Genomic DNA, 21,998 nt, shown 5'->3' on the forward strand with positions numbered 1-21,998 from the left:
ATTTGAACCCCTGTTAAATATAGAGAAAATATGTTTCACAGACCAATCATTTAAAAAATAAATATAGCAAAAGAAGCACATGAGGACTAGATTGCAGCCCAAAATAGACTCAGCATTAGACATTCAGGATTGCACAGTCTTCAAATATTTAAAAGAAAAGAGAAATCTGGGACATGAATATTTTCATGTACAAACATCATAATAATAATCTTCTTTTATAATAGTTCAATAGAAATATATATTTTTCCAAAATAAGTATTTCATAATAAAATCATTTGTTTTGCCCATTCCTCCAAATATTCAGCAGTTATCTGGTACCTCTCGAAGAATGAAACACAGAATATTGGTATAATTTATAAATATTTTTGTCAGGAAGGCAAGTTTTTGCCACCTAACAGTGCTATGACCTAAAAATACAGAGGAAAATAGAAAAAGATAATTAGAATTACATCTTCTGGCATAACTAAAAATAGGCTTTCATTTGTATTTTGTATGCTTCTGGGTATGCTTTCTTTGTTTTGGCCATTTTATGTTAGCAAAGTTCTAAATGTGGACGAATTGTTACATCGGGAGTTGTGTTGTGTGTCTAGCCCAAGTGAGTCTGAAATCACCTGCACTGTTGTGTGTGTGGAATATTGCCACAATCAAATACCTAGTTTGTCTATTTTTATTTCTTTTTTTTATGAATGTTTTATTTTTAAGGTGGAAATTGTTGCCACACATAATCTCTCTTTGATTTCTGGTTTTGTTAGTTCTGTTAGTAAACTGAGCTTCCTCACAGTGGTGCTTTGTAAGATAAAGGACAGTTTCAAAGCTTGAAAGCTCATCTTGCTTGCGTGGTGGCTTTAAGTCTCTTGAGAGGCTTAGGATAAACCCAACATCATCTGAAAAGTTCTCTGTTCAATAACAATTGCTTTTGTTAGTTTGATATTAATCATATGACTGACACTGAAAAGTGTCTTGCCCATGTTCACAAGATCCTGTCTGCAATATTTGTTACCTTTCTGTAAATATTCATGATGTTCCAAACCATTATTTGGAGTTCTTACTAATCAATTCTAAGTGTAATAGCTGGCATGAGCCCTAGATAGAAACAGGAAGATGCATCTGTACGTGCAGAAATAAAAGGGAAATGATGAATGGAAATGATGAAGCTAACAGCTCAGCTTCAGACTGAAGGGTTCAGTTGGCTTTTTTTGCAGACATAAAAGAGCAAGTGTTTTCTAAGCTTGATACATACGTTTTGGGTATAAAAAAAGCCAAACAAAAACCAAAACAACAAAAACCAAGCAGAGAAAGTTCTTGTGCTTGGTGCAGGTGCCCAGGAATTGGCAGCAGGGGCCACAGGTGTGGCTCTCAGGGAAAAGGACAGGGGGTGTCCTGTGCTGTATGCAGCCAGTCCCAAGGGACCATCGGCAGGGCAGCTACTCAGACACACTCGTGGCATCTCTGAAAGAAAATTCAAAAAAGGGCATAAAAGCCCAGGGAGAGAGAGAGAGAGATTAGAGAACAAAAAAGCAAGAAGCAGCAGAGGTAAGTCTAAGGCTGGAGAAGCAGAAGGTACTCCTTGGTGAAGCAGTTATCCAAAACATCCACATTGGGGCAGGTTTATCTTGAAGGACTTGACCAATTGCCTGACCAGTCTGGTGACCTTCTATGATGACAGTTGTTGACAAGGAAAGATCAACAGATATTACCTATCCAGACTTCTGCAGGGCCTTCAGTTTGGTACCATGCAACATCCTTCTCTCCAAATTGGAAATGGATGGATGGATGGATGGATGGATGGAGCCAGAGGTTATGGTCAACAACTCTGTGTTATTGTGTCTAAGTGGAGGCCAGTGAACAAGAGGTGCCTCTCAGGGATCTGTCTTGGGAGTGGTGCTCTTCAACATCTCTATCAGTGACACAGACAGTGTGATCGTGTGCACCTTCAGCAAGTTTGCACGTGACATACAGCTGAGTGGTGCATTTGACACATCAGAAAGATGGGATGCCATCCAGGGGGACCTGGACAAATCTGATAAGTGGACCCAGAGGAACCTCATGAGGTTCAATGAGTCCAAGTGCAAGGTGCTGCACCTGGGTCAGGGCAATCCCAGATACAAGTACGGACTGGGAGAAGTCATTGAGAGCAGATAAGAAAGACTCTCATGGGTGAGAGCTGGACATGAACCAACAGTGTGTGCTTGCAGTCTAGAAGGGCAACTGCATCCTGGGCTGCACCAAAAGAGGAGTGGCCAGCAGGTCGAGGGAGGCAATTCTCTAAATTTCTAAATTTCCCAAGATCAAGGCTGTTCTTGCCCACCATGGTACTCACTAAGCAATGTCCCAGTGTTTGTCTGAACCCATGAGCTTTCTCATTCACGTTTCTCTTATTTTCTGCCCCTGTCCTACTGTGGGGAGTGGAGAAGGAGTGAGTGAGAGAGCAGCTGGATGGGAGCATGGCTGTTAGCCAGAGCACATTTCCGAAATACTTACCACAGCTAGAAGAGAGTTGAGTGTTGAATTTTGAAAACTTGTGAGATGCCCACTTTGAAGTGAGATCACAGTGGTGATCAGACATTCAAAGAAATGTTGAAATCGCTAGAATTGGCCAGATTAATTTATATTTAATAGGAGAGGAGGAATGTGTGATAGTGTATTGGGTTAACAACCCACAAACATTAAAAAAAAGGTCTGCAAAATGTTACCTGAATGCTAGGGTTATGTTGGTGCCTTCGTTTTGTGTACAGGTACAGTAAGACTTTTTAAAGGAGTAAAAGCTTCCAGTGACAGGAGTGCATAATTCTGAGGATGACCATATTCATCATTTGTATGTTAGCTTAAGAAAATTGTAAACAATCAGGAATGTTTGGAATTCTTTTTAAGCAAAAATTATATTACAGTTTAGTCCCTTAATATTAACAGTTTAATTGCGATTCAGATACAGAAAGAGGTCAGATTCAATATCCACAGAGTGAGGCACTAAAATTAATAGAGCTCAAATATATATATATGTGGAATATTAATCTGTCTTTGCAGATAAAGTAAAACAGAGAGGAAGAAATAATTAATGGTGTCTGGATTTAAAAAAGAAACAACAAAAGAATGGACAGAAAGACACTGAGTTAGATCCTTCCCCAGACCTTCTTTTCTTCAAAATTTATTTTATGTTTCACTGTTTTCACAGATTTGATCTCTCTCAATTTATTTCTAGATTTTATACTCCTTGTATAATATAAGATGTCCCCAGAGACAGGTACTCCAGGTTTTACTATGGCTATATTTAAACTACAGTGATGTTTGCCTAACTCTGGGAATTCTTAATTTACTCAGTTATACAAGAACCACATCTGTGCATCTCAAGACTAATAATATTGTGTAAAGGGCAGTACATTTTCTGAAAATAACAAGGCCAACACTGGCCTGGGAAGATAGGGTTATGGGTTTTTTTCAGTAAAATGCATCAAAGATCAACATAACTGGAAGTCAGCACATGTATAGGAAACCAGTCAGACAAAGCAGTAGTGACAATGGGATTTTGTAAATCATAGCAAGTGCTCATAATTAGAAATTCAGCTTTTGCAACTATCCAGGTCTCAATATGAATTAAGCTATTTGCTTTGAGGAGGGGAAAATTCAGAACAATATAATGTCCTAATGTTTTGTCAAATGGAAAAATGCAACAAGAAGGAAAGGAATCCAGGTCTAAACCGAAATTGATAGTTCAATTTATGTTATTTTTGTTTTTTAAATACTCTACTCCTCTACTGAAAGTGTACAAGATATATCTCTAAAGCTGTCAGCTGTGGAGTGGCTAAAAATGAGTCTTGATAATGACTAATGTCTTGTATGCTCTAAGACATTTTAAAGAAATATTAAGAAATACTTTCAAAGCATGAAAATAGAAATTTGTGTTTAAGTGGTGCATTTAAAAATGTTCTACAAAGCGTGTGTTAATAATATTACTGGTAATATCCAGTTGATAATTTTATAAGTCCTTAGTACTACTCAACTCTTCTTATGGTACTAATAACTACTATTTGTGGAAGTAGGGCATCTTGCTACTAGTCCTTCTCTTACTGAAACTGATGGGAGGCAGGGATAATTAGCATCCGAGTGAAATTATGAAAAATTATATGCCTCTGCAAATTTTACTTAAATTGTAATATAATTATGCTGTGACTCACTACAGAACTGATATCACAGGGCATTTTGCTGATATTTCAGTACACATATAGAAAGGTTTTTTTTTTGCTTGCTGTTTTCCTGCATCTTAAATTTAATATTTGCCTTTCCACTTTCCTCTTGTTTTTATCTAACCTACTATTCATTAGAGATAATAATTCCCATGTATGAAAAATAGCAGATGTATTTCCCAAATGCAACACGTATTACTTTTTTAGTGTTAATTCATTCACTTTTTAAAGTCTTCATAACTTATTTTACTTTATTGTTTTTCTGATATTTTATTCCAGCTTTGCCTTCAGGTTCTTTCCTGTACATGGGAGCAATCACACTTATAAGATCTCGGCCCCTTTTCTTACATTTTTTGAAGATCTACTGAGATTTGTCCACATGCAAAGTTTAACAATAACTTTTCAAAATAGTGTCATTCAACTTCTTCCTCTTGGTAAAAGCTCATAATATCTTTCTTTAGGCTGCCTTCATGGAAAGCATGTAATATTTCCATTTTGGGGGTTTTGAAGTTATGTATAGGTTATCTTTTTTTTCAAAACTTCTCATTTCTTTATCTTGGTAGAATTAATTTGCACATTAAAACTGTCACTTTTTGGTGACAGCTGGCGTTTTCTTCTTGACATATTTGCCCTTCGTCCAGAAAGAAAAAACACAACCCAAAACACTGTAAAGGAGAATGCCACTAAAAGCTAACATTTTCTGAAGAATGTGATAGCTTCCATTCTGTAGAGTTCTGATTAGCAACTGTTGACAGAAAGGTTTCCAGATTGTCCAAAACACTAAGCACCTTTCCTAGAAAGGACTCCAGACATCTGACCTCTTCTTTTTCTTCCAGCTTCTCATCCTTTGTTCCTTTTATTATTCTTAAGAAAAATGTCAGGAGAACCTCATGAATTATTCCTTTCAACATTGTTTTCTCCCATGGGATAGTATGGACCCACATACAAGCTTCTCTTTATGCATTGTTGAATTGTTCTTAGTACAACACAGTTATGACTTTAATATGATGGTTAGAAATATTAATGCCCTGTCTGAGAAAAATTTGTGTCTGTGTGCTTGTGTGTTTTTGCTTCCAACAGAGTCCCAGGTGAACCATGAATGTCAGGGAAATATTCTTCAATCTTTTTTATCTGCTCCCCAAATCAGATAAAACAACTCTTAGAAATTTAAAAAAAAAAAAAAAAAAAAATAGTTAGGATATAAACTAGGGGACTTAAATTTAAAGAAAGAGAAAATTAATAGTCAAAAGAGAGTAGTGTCCTGGCTCTGGCCAGACATGGTAAATTTTTGCAGTAGCCAGGAAGGGAGCATGTCTGGGACTCTGAGGGCATTCTATACCGCCTCATGTCGTTTTTCAGAAATGGGGGAAGGGCTCCCTTTCCCACTGAGTTGAGTCACAAAGGGAGAAGTCAGGTGTTTTGGGGGGTTTCTGTGGGTGCAGGTGAGCAATCAAGTATGAATCATTCACTTCTTTTCTTCTTGTATAATCTCTCATTAGAATTGTTGCTGTTACTGTTTGTTGTCTTACTCCATTGCTATTTCCAGTAAATTGTTCTTACCTCAACCCATGATCTTTCCCTCTTGAGAATTTCTCCAGTTCTCCTCTCCAGGCTGCCGCAGGGGGAGGCAGCGTGATTGAACTCCACATGGTTTGGCATGTTTCACTAAGAACATTAAATTAGGGAATACCATACCTAAACCATGACAAAAAGATACTCAAACCATGACAAAAAGATATTGAACATTCATGTAAACCTATTTCTTTTTTCTCAAATGTCCTAAAAGAGGGAATGCCTGCTTGCAGTCAATGCACTCACTTTCTGATTTGCTGCAGCAAGCTCTGCATGCTCTTGTTTCATTCCTGAGGAGGTTTTTCTCCTCCCTGAAGTTTTGCCAAGGGGCCATCTTATTGCTTGTGTGAGGGAAAGTGTAGAGGTCCTATGACATGAAGGGAGCACCAGAGCTTACTTCCTTTCAGAGGTGATGCTCCTAACCTCTTCCTTTTTGGAAGTCAGTAACTCATAGTCCAACAATGAACAAATTAAACTGTTCAATTGTAGTACCATAGGCAAAAAGCTGGCAGTTTGTACAAAATCTGGATCCTGATCAGTTTATTTTGAGTTTTTACCAGTAAATTTCAGTGCAGCAATTTCAGTGTGTGATCTTCGATGTGGTATTCTGTGTGTTACAACCAGGATATATATATGAAGTTATATATATGAGGTTCACTTTGAAAGCCTAGTTGCACGTTTTCCTTTTATGTTATGCTTATGACACCTCTTAAACGCGTTACATCTCTCTCAGATATTTTCTACTGATTTTTCTGATGAGGTGGTTGGATTTGATTAACAGTGACTCATCAAAGTCAGCATGTTTCTATTTTTATCTATATTGAATTGCCCTTTATCTGTTACACAGTTATTTTTTTAAGTAGGATGTATTATTATCTTTTCTATTTCATGAGTTGAATACCATTTTTGTTTTGTTTTTTTTTTTCTATTCCACTTGTTATGATCCAGTTGAGAGATGCCTCTGCCTGAATTAAAGTCAAATGAGACCATATGCTGAAGTCAGTACTACGGATTTTATTTAACAGTAAATGTGAGGTACAGAGATAGAAAGAAATAGGAAGGAGCGGGGGGGCAGAGAAGGAGAGAGAGATCAAGCAGAAAATAGTCACCACACTGTGGATCCAGAGGCATCCAATTGGTCTTTCTTCACCCTGGTCTTCTCGGTAGTCCTTCTGGAGGTACCACTTTTATGCAGTCCAAGTTGTGGGTATCCATGGGTGGTCACAAATATTCCCATAACTTGGGGTAGCGTGTGTATAAGGAGTTGTTTCCTTTCTCACAGTTTGCCACAGTGGGAATTTTTGTCTGGATACATTAACCAGGATGTGTTAACCACGCTTCAACTCCTCTAGGCCTGGAATAAATGCCTTCCTGTTGCAAATTCATGTCTTCTGTCCTTATCTCAAGTTCACACTGTGGTGACTTATCTTATGGCAAGTCACTTCTGTGGCCTTGACAATGTTTGAGGCAATTGTGGTCTTTAAGTCTCTTACATCACCCTGTGGCTCAAACAGTGTCTTCCTGGGACCTTTTTCTCATTTCACAGGTTGTCCAGCGGGGCGATGTGTTTGTAGAAAAGTCAGAGGAGAAAAGACAGAAGCAGCAGAAAAATGACACAAGCAATTATACAGTGTACAAGTTATCCCAACCATTACAAATGTAACTGCAGTTGCAATCATCAACCCAATCATCATTACAGACATTGCCTCCGCCCCATGAGTCACAAGGTTTAGAATATGGACTTCAACCACGGCACCAACCTTAGGTTTGGAGTGATTGGAAGAGCTCTGATATTTGATCAGTGATTTGTTTCATTTTGGCTCAGGCTTCTTCAACTGATAATGTTGCATTGTGAATGGATTAAGATTCCGCAGTTCCCTTGTTCCTTTAATAATAGCATATCTAATGCCAACTGATTTTGTAAAGCCATTTTTGGTCTTGTTGGTCTTGTGAGTTCAGCTCTCTGAACAGATACCTGGCTCAGTTACTTGAGGGCATGCATACCTGCCACGTAATATTTTGCAAGGCCCATTGTTGTTGTGTCATAACTATAGAAGGTGTAAACAATATTTTAAAGTTCCAAAGCTATATTTTTTCCCCACTGTATAATAATCACATCTATTACTGTTCAGTTCTCATCTTTTTTTCAGGAGAATTTAGTTTCTGCCATGGCCTTCTCGATAATTAATAATGAAAGATGAAATTTGGGCAAATGGATGGGAGTACTGTTCTGCACCTTAGACCAGCGTGCTCAGTTAGGAACATCCCAAAGCTAATCCAGGTGGTGCAGGATAGCTGCACATACAGATGTCTATCAAGTACATTTGGAGCTTGAATTTAGGAGTAACTCCTACTCCTTTTTTTTCAGGCACCAGAACTTTTATCACACATTTTTTTCACTCTTGCCCATCTTCCCTGTATTTTAAAATTAGTGGAAAGCTGGTTTATATTTTGTGTCATAAGATGACTTCTAAAACTTCTTAAGCATCTTTTTTCACTCCCATAATATCTTTCTTCCTCAACCTCTTCTTTTCAGTTCAAATTCACTGTTTTCTCTCCTCTTTTCAGTGGCTGGGCATATCCCACACTTTTCTGTATATGTATCTAGAAATGCAGGTTATGTCTGCATTCAGTATTGCTGTTGCTAGCAAATTCAGTTTGTGCTATTAATTTCCGATTAGCTCATCAAAAAATTGCAGTTTGATTTTTATGTACGGTTATAAACTTACTCCTCTCACTTCTTTTGCTATATATATTCCATCAACTGGGTGAAAAACAGGATCATTTCTGAATAATTTTATTACTAGTTACATATTTATTTCTCCTTACTTGTCCAGGTCATTTTGCAGTAGTTTTGTTACTCTTGTAGACTTCATGCTTTTCACAGCTTTCAGAAGAATTATGAGAAAGGGTTTTATAATACACATAAAGACTAAGCTTTTCAGGTTATTATTTTAGAAAAGAAGTCTTGAAAGAGCAACCCAGACTATGCTAGAGCTAGCAGTAAAGGTCACTCCTTCTTAAGATCATGAGAAAGATGCTTTGTTAATAATGGCCTCCTATGGCTCACAGTCCTGACTTTCCAATCATTGCTGTAGTACATTAAATAGGAGGGCCATATCACCAGCAGTAAAAGTGCTTTGATATCCAGGAGTCTGTTTCATTGAACAGAGAGGCACAATTGCTTAAATAAAAAAAAAAAAAAAAAAAAAAGAGAAACCCTTTCTTCTGCCATCACAAGCAGCCCAGGAGGAAAAATTAGGATACATAGGGCATAATTATCTATTGGGAACTTGGCTCAACTGGCATTTATATATTCTCAAAACTAATAATAATTTAAAAAAAAAGAATACTACAGAAGTGTACAAAGGTATTTGCTCAGTACTGACTCAGAAAGAAAATTGCTACCCATCTGAAAAATAATTGGTACCACTACTTGCAAAAGTGAACATGAAGCAAATTGTTTATCTAGACCAAATCTGATCACTCTGTGAACTCTGACTGGATAACAACAGAAAAGGATATATCTGCTATGATTTTCAAATTATGATATCTAAGATTTCTCTGAATCAAACTTGTCAGTGATCTGTCTACTCATATACCTGATACCATTCGTATCTAAATTTAATTAATTTTACTTTAGCTCAGACTGATTTCTCTTTCACCTGTTAATTTTATCACCTTCATGTATATTCTTCCTTCCTTTCTTTTTCATTTTTATACTATTCATACATAGCATTCTTTATAATCTAGAGCTTCCTTTTGAAAAGTTTCAGAACTTTTTCTGTTTGGGTATATACAAGAGCCTTTGTATCCATGGCAGAGTGTTTTCATTATTCTGTTCAAAAGGAGAGAAAAAATAAACTAAAGGATTTCCTAATTTAGTATGATTTGGGAAACAGATCCATCAGTGATGTCCATCTGATTCTCCTTTCATGTATGCCTGGCTTAAAACTACAAACAGAAGTAGGGAAGCTGAAACAGCGCTTCTAAATAATACCTAATTGGGTTTGGCGTAAAAAATTGTCCTTGAGTAAGGAAAATTCAGGTGAGTTTACAGAGAATCACTGAATCTGCATTCTTTATTATACTTTCATGGGTAAAGTGAGATAGAAGTGATTGACAGTTACTTTAAAGTACCTACTAAATATGTTTTGGTTTTGCTGATGAACATTTTCCATCTAGAACTTTCTAAGGAAAATATATTAATGTTTTCAAATCATAAGTATTTGCATATAGATACTTAATTGAAATCTTGAAGAGGAAAAAGAATTTTTTTTTTTACATAGAAAATAAATTTCTGAGTACCTTAATAAAAGGAAACTTTCTTATCACTCTCATCTGAAGTACTTACCTTGTTTGGTTTAAAAGCAAACTTTTGCGTCCATTTACTCTTAAGAATTTTAATAGCAACAGTTTTTAAGCATTTTATTTCAATTGTTCTGTTACTTAACTGGGAGGAAGCCATGCCTTCCTTTGTAGAATTTGTGCTCCTTCCAGGCAAGAGTCTGTCTTTACAGACCTGTTTGTGTTAATGAGAAATCAAGTGGAATTGCCATACTCTGGCACAGTAAAATATCAATACCATATGACTTTTGTCTACAAGATATTTAAAATTTTGTGTAGCAATTTGGGAAGTGTTATGAATTCTGTGCAGTTCCTACTATTGTAACTTATAGTTAATGAAAGACGACTGAAATCCTGTTTTGCCTTCACATTTTTCACATTATATACATTAGTATTAACATCAGACAAGAAATTCATTCGTGAAAAAGTCTTTGAAGTTTAACCTGTGATTATTGAACAATTAATGTTTCAAAAGGAAGACAGAGAAGGAAAAGCTGCCTTTTCTCCCACCCCTCTGTATTAATAGAAACCTTATTTCTGACATGGATTCTATGATCAGTTGGCAACAGCTAATGACTGGAGTAAAATATAATAGAAATCAAGGGTTAGCTAGAGAAAAAGAACAACTGTACATTTCAGTCTTCCAAAGTAAGGCTGCACTGTATATAAGAAAAAGATCATATTATGGTATTTCAGTAATAGAGTTTCATATGGTGACAGTAACATAGAATCTTTCCAATGGACAGTGCTGTCCCATGGTTGAAAATAAAAGCAAAGAACAAGGGTGAAAAAAAGAAAATATAGTGTATATAGCTTCATGTTTTGTAAAGGATGTGCACTTCTAAAATAATTTTGGGCCCATTACAGAAAGCGGTACTTAGAAAAGCAAAAATTAATTTCAGGAGACAAATATTAACAACAATGGTGTACTGAGAAGGAAAATTATTTCGGTACATCTTGTAGAAATTTGAGGTGTGTTAATAAAGAGTTAGCTAGTATTGCAACAGAAGAGAACTTCTTACTGTGATTGGCAGAGCAGTGGTAAAATTGAAGTAGTGGATGTCTCACAGAAGAGAGAACCTGTTGCTCAATTTAAAGAGAGCATAGGAATATGGTCATGACTCAGTGTGATACTCTCATTTGCATATACATTTTTATATAAGCATTTAATTTAACTGGAGTTTATGGTCTTATTTTTAGTTGTGCAATTGACAGTACTGTGTTCAATTTTTTTTTAGAACTATTGTAACACAGGAAACACATGTACCTCAATTAGGCACTTTGCTTTTAAATACACACAGTTTACCTGCAAGTAGCAGAATATAGTAAACTTTCTATATATAACAAATATAAGCATTTAATAAGAACAAAGCATCTAAATATCAGCAAGATTTATTTGTTAATAGCATCCAGAAAATATTTATAATGACTATTCACAATCCCTTTTGAAATGGCGAATTTCCAACCTCATTTTGTGACTCAAACACAGCCGAGATGTAACAGAAAGATATGTAACAGAAGGAGATGTAACAGAAAGAAGAAACAGAAATATCTTATTGGCAATAATGTGTAGAAAGTAATGAGATTTTGTTATTCAGCATTATGCTATTGTCTTTGTCTGTGAACAGCCATCAAAATATGTGATACCTGTGGGCTTACCATAACATCTTGGCTTCATATCAGCAAAAGGACAGAAGTCATACTTGGTACAGCTCTAGAAAATATGTTTGTCAGTGCCACCATATGCTGAAAATTTTTGGTTTTTTACTGAAAACTTTTTGAACACTGTAATTTTTCTTGTTTTATACCAGGATGTTCTTCCAATGGCCTACAGTTAACCTGACCAGAAACCAGAACCAAACAATACAAAGGCGATACTAAAAAGTATCACAATTCATTTCTGTAGAGAGGGAAAACAAAACAAACAAAAACCCTACCTCCAAAACAAAACCCAAAGAATTTTTCCTGCATAATTAGTTTCTGTGGTTACAGTAAAAGGTTGCTGCCAATGACCTTGAAGTGTCTTTTCTTTCATTGATATGAAGGAATCAATCATGCCTAGTAAAGATTTCTTGTGATAAAGAATTAGACTGATGGACATGGATTGTTCTATTAGTGGTTCTAGCAAAGGCAGTGTGTGTGTGATGCTTAGATAACTAAGATTGTTATTAAACGTAAATTGTCTCAGCTTTCAGTATTTTATTAGCATAAATTCAGCATCTATTTGTAGTACTCCAGCTCATACTGAGTGCTTAGTTCGAGTTGACTGGAATTTGCTGTTTATTTAAAAGGCTCTAAGAAAAATATTTCAGAAGTATTGAGTGTGTCAATCTTGGCTAAACCCTTAGGTGAAGCTGCTGTGCTGGCATTCAAACTGCCAATATTTTGATTTTATAAGAAAAGAGCAAAAGATGGATAGAGAATGGATGTCACTCACTTTGTTGTATGTAATCACGTGTGTAGTTGAAAAAAATGTTTCATATGGGAATTACATTCAAAATCTTTCTAAGTATATATGTGCCCATTTGTTATATGACGTACTTGATAACAAACTGGCACAAGTGGCATAGTATTTATAATCCAAGTAATGTGTGACTGGCCCTGTTTTCTTTCTACTGTTGTCTTCACTTCACACATTAATGCTGTGTTTAAAATGAGAGATCAACTTGAAGAAAACTATTAGAGTTATAATATGCTTTTTTTCCCCCCTTGTGTGCTAAGAATGAGCTAAAGTGAATCATTCTGATTTTGTAATCATTTTAAGGTACTAGGTTTTTGGTTTTTGGTTTTTTTTTTTCTCCCCCATATATCCTCTTCAGCTGCCACATATTAGGGGATTCCCAACCAATGTCTATCTTTTTTGGTTTAGGTAGTTTTATCTGCAAGATCTTTGAAAGTTGTTTGAAAAGGTATTTTTGAGTCTGTTTATTGGTTTATCACATGTACATTAAGGAGTTTGTGACAAACCAAAGTTTATCCCACAAGGCTTTTGTAGAGTGCATAAACCTTGAAGGCACTCTTCCTACTTGTCTGTCTCACTCCTGGATAGTTCATAAATACATGGGATGGACTAGATGATAATTGAATGAAAATTTGAGTAATACAAAAATTTAAGGGTTGTTTGTTTTCTTTAGTATTTTTTTGTAGATTCTCTTGAGTTTGTAAAGAAACGTCTGGAGAAATTTGTTTGTATGAAATAAAATGAGTTCTTTTAGTTTAAGATGACTGCAGTTCAGGAACAAAATATATGATTTTTTTTCAACATAAGAAAAGGGGTTTGGACTCATGAGACTAAAACTGAAATCCAGTGTCTTATGCAATAGGAAGATCAAAAACTTTAATAAACTTTATAAATTTAGACCTTAATGGTTTGTAATCTAAATATTTGATAACATATTAAATCTTAGCACAGTGTAATTATATAGTGTGATATTTTTAGAATCAGAAAAATTTAGGAAGTATTCAGTGACTTCTTTGCACTCTTTCTACAAATAAAATGTCTTTAAAGAAGGAAGGTGCAAATGGGGATGCTCTTGCTAAAAGCTTATTCCACAAATTTAACTCTAAACTTAACTCTAAATTTGAAGGGTAAATGACATCAGTACTTCTGCTTCTCTGGGCCTCTTAAGAGTTAGACACCTTTGGAATATGATCCAAGTAAACTGCATAGTGCAAAGCTAGTTTCTCTTTGCAGAGCTAGCTTGGAGTGTAATAATAAATACATCTACAATTAAAGCTGATTAAAAAAAAAAGAAAAAAAGAACCGTTTGGGGGAATGATAATAAACTGTGGTAATTGGGTAATTATTATTCATCTCATTGGTTATGAGGTGAACTTGAAAAATATATGAGAAATTAATGTCAAATAGATTTATCTGATTAAATCTGATTATATAACAATTTGTTTTGTTAAAAAGGAGTAAAAGTTAAATGGTATATGAGTCATTCTGAAGATCTCTATGTAATATGAAGCAATAAAAAAGACAGCTGTATCAGAACATGCTGAATTTTCCATTTAAAATATACTGCATCTACTCAGTTGGAGATTTTTAATGTCTAAATAAATTTGCAGTCCTTATAGCAGATTCATAGCAAGATAGCATAAAATTACAGAGTTTTTGAGGAAGTAAAAGGTTAGTGATGTTTTATGGCTAGCCTCAAGAGCTCTAGTACTTTGGAAAAGCTCTCACTTATGTCTAGTGTCTGCCATAAACAAGAAAAAAAATCCAAATTCTCTTTACACATCTACGTATCAAATGAAGTCATTATTCTCAGTGGTTATCTAGCACTGAGGCATTTTATGTCACTTTTCTCTGTCATCCCTCTTCAGGTTCTTAGGAGGCTTGAACATTATTAGATTTCAAAATAGCAAAATTAATTTTTAATCAACAGACATTTTTTGAAAAGTACAAATCAGTTGCGTGTTTTCTGTAGAATAATGGATATTACCATTTATTAGCTGTTACTGTTTCCTCATGAAGTGAAATTGCAGCCCTTACTGTATCCCAGAGAATAAAGGGAAAATCATACCTATCTAATTAATTATCGGAACAGGTACAGTATTAGTATGTTCATTTATAGCCAGAGAAATAACCTTTTTTTCAGATTTGCTGCATACAGCCAAATCCTGCTCAATTCAGCTAACAGCCTGGGCTCATGCATTACAAAGTCTTATTTTAGGAAGCAAGAGTAGTGGCTGACCTCTGCATTGACCATTTGTAATACAGGCTTAGGATGCATGAAGACTTTCTCAGCATTGGAGATTTAGTTAGATGTTCTGAATTACTCACCAAATGATCACCGCTTTACCCAGTCATCAGCAGAGTAAGGCTAGTAAAGCTATTTGCAGTAATGAAACACAGCCTGTAAAGTTCAGTCATTATTTGCTTTTTTCTTTCTGTTCTCTCCAGTGTCAGGAAAAGAGGAACCAATGGAATGCTTAGAATGTCTAATTGTGGCTAGGAAGTTTGTTTTCATGGTCAGCAGAGAGAGGTGGGTGGCAGCTAAAACAGTGAGCAATGACAGATCCACTGAAGGGTCCCATGAAAGGATTTTGCTACCCCGAGCTTTCTCAAATGACTGTAAAAGAAGCTTAGGAGGATTAATTTCCTTTGACTAAAACTGGCCTGCATTAATAGTCACGAATTGGTGTCTGGTATTACATTCTTCAGAGCGGAGTTTCTTTTAAGATCCTGTCGCTTTCTACTGCATATACTATACTAGTGCTTATGTTAGACTGCATGCTTTTCTTCTTTAAGCTTTGGCATGATTTGCAATTTTCTGTCAGGATGATTCTTCAGCCAGTGGACTTAAGCTAGATCATGATTTATTCCTATTGCAGCTTTAAAATATGAGACTGAGAGAAGGCATGCAAAATTTGTCCTTATGAAATGTAGGTTTTGTTTTCCTTCTTAATCTAGAAGGCAAACTTCAAAAACCATCTTGGATTTCTGCCAAGTGCAATTATTTTCAGATTTCTTTGTGGAATATAATTTCTTTCTGACAGTCCATAGCAAACTGCAGAGTTGCATTGCTTTGCCAATGTGAACAGAGAAACTGATTACTTGGCAAATAGGAGTTGTAACATTGACATTAGCATGAAAAACCTGAGCTGAGTTTATCTGGCAAACCAACTGTACATAAATGATTATTTTAAAAAATGTTTTCAGTTAACCCTCAAAAGGTTATCTACTCTCTGTGTCTTTGTAATAAAGGAAGTTAGAGATACTGAAAGGTATGTAAAATATGAGCAAGAATGGGACATTAGTATTACTGGTACTTCCATGAGTTGACTGAAATAAAATGCAGAAAGCTTGGAGGGATGTACAGGAAATAAGGGGGGGTATGTATCTTGGCTGTGTTTTACAAGCAAACAACTGCTGTTCTGGATATATCTGTTTGGTTGCAATTGTTGATCCAGCTTTCCTTTAGGAAACCAATAAAATTTTTAATTCTTAGGTTCAAATTTTCTACCTGATCAGCTCAGAGACAGATGATGTGGTGGTTTTTGACTTTTCCCATTAGAAAATCAAGATTTTCCTTTAAAAAGAAGGGAAATTCCCCCACCCAGAGTTTGTTATCATTATAATTGAACTATGATAACTCTGCTAACCATCAGTAAAAAAGAGACCAAACAATATATTTTTTTCCCTTTGTTGTAGATTGGTTAAAGACTGCAAATAGAAATAAAGGTAATATGAAAAGCTATGAATTAAAAATATTTGATGTTTGCTAATTCCATTTATTAAGGACACAATAAACTATTTTTTTTTTCTATTTGAGGATAATGTAAGTAAGAATTCACATCTTCAGTTCACCTAGCCTATGTTCTTTTTTTAATTGGATTTTTTAAATTATTATTATTTATGCAAAGCACAAAACCCCAAAAAGTTATTTAAGAGAGCGGTATATTGGCAACAAATGCTGGGAAAAAATACCAAAAACAAAACGCCACAAGCAAAACCAAAACCACTTCTAGCTTCTGTGATGATGAACAAATTCAAGCAGTCTATTTCATTGTATGTTCTCCTGTGGGGAGGAAGCTGGAACAGTCTTTCTATAGCTTTTAATGAAGAAGTACTGGCAAATGGTCATAAATTCTCTTATATGGAAAGTGTTAGCATATGAAAGCAAGTTACAAACTCCAAGGAAATAATTGCTGATTCAGAACCAAAAATCACCTTTAGTTTCTGTTTTATAAGCAGTAAGAAACCAAAGCAAAGATTCATTATCAAATTAAAGTTTTCTTTTCATGTTATTTTACTCATGACTCATAACATATATCATGATTTGTAAAATGTCAAGTTCTTCAGGAGAACAGAATTGCAGTGGAATCATTGTTAAGATAATTGTTCAATTCTATCTTTTTAAGTATGACAAAAATAATTAGGGTTTCTCAATGTAATTTTAAAAGTACCTTGCCATTTCTATTTGAACAGTAGAAGAACAAAAATTGAGCTTGTAGCAATTTTTTTACTGTCATCAAATATATTTTCCAAAAGGTAAAAAACCACTTTTCTGTGTTTTTTGCTGTTGATGTTTGAAGGCTCTGTGTCAAAGATATTTGTGTGTCAGTATAGATACAGGTTTTTTTTAATTACTTAGTTTGTGAGTTAGTCAATAAGGCACTAAATGCTTGTCAACATGCAATGTCAAATAGCTCTCTTTGCACTTCACCATCCATTTTCAAATGCTGCTTACCACATTAAGTTCACTTTGTATTGAGTAGTTTGCTTTAATTAACAAAACAAACATTGAACTCGGTATAACAATAAGCTAGGGACATTTATTTTGTAGTTGCAAAAAAACCAAACCAACCAACCAGACAAAACTCACCACTACCAACAAAAAACGCTATCCATAAAATTCTAACTCTCTTGAGTGTCATCATGTGTGAATTCTATTGAGATACTAATGTAAAATATTCAGAGGGATGTTTCATCCATTGTTTCTATGAAAAAGAAGGGAGAAACCATAACACAGACACCTGTTTACTTAAAAAATAGCTATGGTACCTAAAGATATCATATCCTGCAATGAGCTAGTTAAAAGGCTGTAACAGGTAAGTGTGCTTCAAAGCAATATCTAATAATTTAGCATAAGGAATGGTAAAGTAAACCAGCCTCCAGACTGCATTGTAGCAGCTGAATTTTTATACACTCCATCCTATGCCCTATTTTGTTCACAAATACATATGGCAGAGATTAGGCAAAAAGTTTTAGACAGCAATAACAATATCCATTTTCCAGATAAAATGTAAGTACCTGTAGTGTGGCTCTTTTGAATCACTGTTCTTTCATCTTCCACTAAAAATGTTGTTAAAGAGGAACACCTTGAAAACATGTGTTCAGCTAGTAAGAGGGGAAAAGTAAATTGATCTTCTGTGTCATATATTTTAGAAAGAGATAAAGATCAGAACATCCAATAGGGAAGTTTTTTGAAGTTAGTTGTGTGGGTTATTCTGAAGGGAAATCCAATGGTATTGGTTCGCATAAAAAGTCTTAAAGAGGGTCCCTTTTTTGATCTTTGCAGTGGTAACATGCAATGGTATATTGAAGATTTGGTAGAAATATTTTCTGTGTAACCAAAGTGCTAATATAGAAACCTATAGTTATCTTAAGAAAGACAAGTTATTGACAGGATTACCAGGTAGGTTAATTTTTAGGTGGGTTGTCTTCTTCTTCCAATGAACAACTGGCAGAATCATTGTAAGCACAGAGTTGTGCAAATGTGAAATTTAGTTGCCCAAACATCTTTGGATGAAAAAAAGAAAGAAATACATAGAGACATATGCTTTTTGAATAATATTTTGAGTATGTTTAAAGAAAGAAAACTGAGAAATTAAAGGAAATTTCATAGATGCTTCGGTTTTCATGTTTAAATTTCAGTCTACAAAAAGACTCAAGATGTTATAGTGAAAGTAATCTTGAATGAAATATGAGATTATGTTCTCTGGGTAAGAACAAAAACTGGAAACTGAGAACTGAAAAAAAATAAACCTCAATAAATTGGAAAAGCCATAGGTAAGATCATGGAGGAGTGCAAGTACAGTCACAATGAACCAGAAGTTAATGTAGCCCAGTATTTTGTCATTGATAACATCCAAAGGATAGAATGTAAGAATAAGGCAGCACATAGTAATATTTTCCATCAAATTTCTTTTACTGTGCAATTTATGGACTTCCTGAACGAGGTATTGTAGCTGAAGCTTTTGTTTTTGGAAGCTTTTGATAAAGTCTTCAATAGGAATTGAGGAATTTATAGAAGAGGTTACAAAGTTTGTGAAGAAACTTGATAAGGAAGAACTGGTTGGAGATACAAAGGTGAGGACAACATTGGCTGTGGTGACTATGAGATGGCAGAGTTGAGGAGCCTAAGAGAAGACAGCAGGGCAAAAAGCAACACAACCATGGATTTCAGGAGAGAAGACTTCGGCCTATTCAAGGATGTGCTTGGAAGAATCCCATAGAAGATCTTGCTGGAAGAAAAAGGGGTCTGAGAGAGATGGTTGATTTTCAAGGATGACCTCCTCTATGCTCAAGAACAGGCTTTTGCAATGAACAGTAAATCAAAAGCAGCCCGAAGTCTGTATTAATGAACAATGAGCTCTTGAGAGAATTCAAATAAAAGGAAGAAGGTGTAAGGAGCAACAGGTGACCCAGGAAGAACATGGAGACTGTATTTGAATGTCCAGATAAGGAAAGAAAAAGTCATCCCAGAATTGGATCTGGTGAGAGTCACGAAGATCTACAGAGTTTCAGGACTGTATCAGCAGCAACAGAAAGAGGGGAAAATATGGGCCTTTTGCTGAGCTGGCGTGGAACCCAGTGCCAAAAGACGTAGAAGACGATGATGTACTAAAAGCCTGCTTTGCCTCAGTCTTGACCACAAACATTTGCTTTCAGGAATCCCAGATCACTGAAATTAGTTTACAGCAGTAGTGCTTCTGCAATGTATCCCTGAATCTAATGAGAAGAATTGAAGAAAAATGAGGTGTTTTTTTTTTTGGTCTGTCTGTTCATTACAGAAGATGACAACACTTCCACAGGATGTCATTTAACTTGTTAATTTTTGCAGAGATTTATTTTTTCCCTCTGGTCGGATCCAATCCTCAACAGCTTTTCTTCTGCAAATAACTGTCATAGCTAAATAAACATATTGCTTCTGCAGAGTTTAACTAGTTGTTAATATAAAAGTTGTGTTTTCTTTTACAGTCACAATATAGGTAGCAAGTATAAACAACTCCACCATTCACAAGTATAATATTTGAATTTCAGATTACTGTCAGATATTCTGATTTAATATTTGTGATGTCTGATACTTGTATCACAGCTTTGTTGCCAAGATGACGAGCATAATTACTGTAGAGATGTGGGCTGAATTATGATAACCTTGTTTTTAATCTTTCCTGGTAGGATTTTGGAGATGATGGGTCCTTGTACATCACTAAGGTTACCACAACTCATATGGGAAATTACACCTGCTTTGCTGATGGGTATGATAAGCTCTATCAAACTCATATTCTCCAGGTGACTGGTAAGGAAAAATGTTCCAATTATCAAGTCCATAAGAAACTTGGATTTTGTTAAGCACATCTGTTGTTGCTGTTTTACTTTTTTTTGTACTGTGTTACAGCTTAATAGAAAAAGATATATAATTTTTTCTTCATTGTTCTCCTTCAAGTAACCTTAAAAATAATGGAACACAATAATTTTAATTTATTGCTTCCATATCAATAATAACTATTAAAAGGTTTAAAGATAGTCCAGAGGACTTGCTTTGCACCTGTGATGTTATGCAGAACAATAAGTGGTTTATATATGCGTGTATACACAGATAAAGTAGTTTTGGGTACTAATTTTGTGACCTGGAGAACACATTGGGAAAAATAAGTGTGTAAGTTTCTAAAGTTAAGAATGTTTTGTTGAATATAAGATTAATAGAATGCACTTCCCAGAAGGTTCTGTAATTGATGCAGGCTTCTAAATTCACATTTATGATATTGAAATCTAACCATGATTTTAGTAGATTAACTTGAGGCACCTGGATTTGAAGTCTTGATTTTTATATTTTCCTGCATCTGTTCAAGTTCCAGGTAACACTTCATTGAATTCTGTACTTGGACAAAACTTAACTGTTTTGTTAGTCGTGCCCTGAAGACAGGCCTTTACCTTCTCTAGAGCTGGTGTACCCTGTCCTAGCTGTTTTTCCTATATGCAATTTATTTCCTAAATTATTTTAAGCAGTTCTTTTCCAGTGATGAAGGGTATGCTTTATCACCACTGAGATTTAATGTCTTTTTTTTTTTCTTTGAGTACTTTCATGGTATTTCAATTCATATTTATCTTTGACTCTTAAGACTCCCTTTCTGCAGTAAACTACCAGTGTTTGTCATTCCATGTTGTTAATTAATCCTATCCAGAATCATGTTTGACCCCAATCTTCTCCAAATTTGCTTTTCATTAAGAGACCCTATTTCTCTCCTGAGGCATACTCTAGCCCTAGTTTCCTGGCCACTGCTATTACAATCATTCTTTGTTTTGTTAGTTATTAATCACTTGCATAAACCCTTATTAGGCTGACTTTTTTTTGACATCTCATTCAAGAATGCTGAAATTTTTTCTGTTGTTCTTATATTTATATACATATGAAATACAGCTTCCAAGATTATTTTGGCTTTTAATATGATTCATTCTTCTTTTAATAGACTTTTTCCCCTTTTCTCTTGTTAATATCTTCACATTTTAAATTACTTTGACATTTAGTGCTTGTTTGCAGTTTTATAAACATGTTGTCTCTGCTGTTACATTTCTCCAGGAAGCTGGCTTTTAAGATTTATCTATCCATATATCTCAGCTTTTTTTCCCCAACTTCTTCCCCTCCTGACCCACAACACATTGTAGATAGAATGTTGTCCCTGAGCTAATACATGGCATCAACATCTTTTCCTCCAATTTTTTCTTCTGGGATTATTTTCTGTCATTTGAAAAGCCAGGTAGCAAGTACTGGCTAAACCAGTGAGAAGACTGAAGTGAAGTTTGTTCATATTTTAATTCCTGCATACATAGCAGAGTTGTTGGCAAGCTGAACACATTAGTAGGTTCTTGGACAACATTCTCCGCTGTTTTATATGGTCTGGTTTACCCTAAATTATCAACAAAATTATATTCTTATCAACACATTCCTTACCGATCCCAATGTGTAAATAATCCTCCAGAGGTGCATAGCAAGAGTTAAAATACTAGGATTCTTCATGTTTGGCTCAGTTCAGCACATAATGAGGCAAAACTCCACTTAAGTTTTAGAAGGTTTTCTGCAAGACTAGAAAATCAAGAAATATAATTTGAGAGACGTGAAGGAAGACAAATGTAGATTTTTTCTGGTGATAAAGTGTCTGCCA

At 35.2% G+C, this 21,998-nt stretch overlaps 1 protein-coding gene across 2 annotated transcripts in view; it reads left to right on the forward strand.

The window, feature by feature from the left end:
• Positions 1-21,998, forward strand: part of FSTL5 (follistatin like 5) — a 275,866-nt gene that overhangs the window by 185,428 nt on the left and 68,440 nt on the right. For both annotated transcript variants that reach the window (XM_020584125.2, XM_020584124.2), the window contains exon 8: positions 20,014-20,134. In XM_020584125.2, the coding sequence (XP_020439714.2) occupies positions 20,014-20,134 (121 nt within the window). The remainder of the gene's footprint in view (positions 1-20,013; positions 20,135-21,998) is intronic.

The sequence above is a fragment of the Corvus cornix genome, chromosome 4, assembly GCF_000738735.6.
Source record: "Corvus cornix cornix isolate S_Up_H32 chromosome 4, ASM73873v5, whole genome shotgun sequence".
NCBI lineage: Eukaryota > Metazoa > Chordata > Aves > Passeriformes > Corvidae > Corvus > Corvus cornix.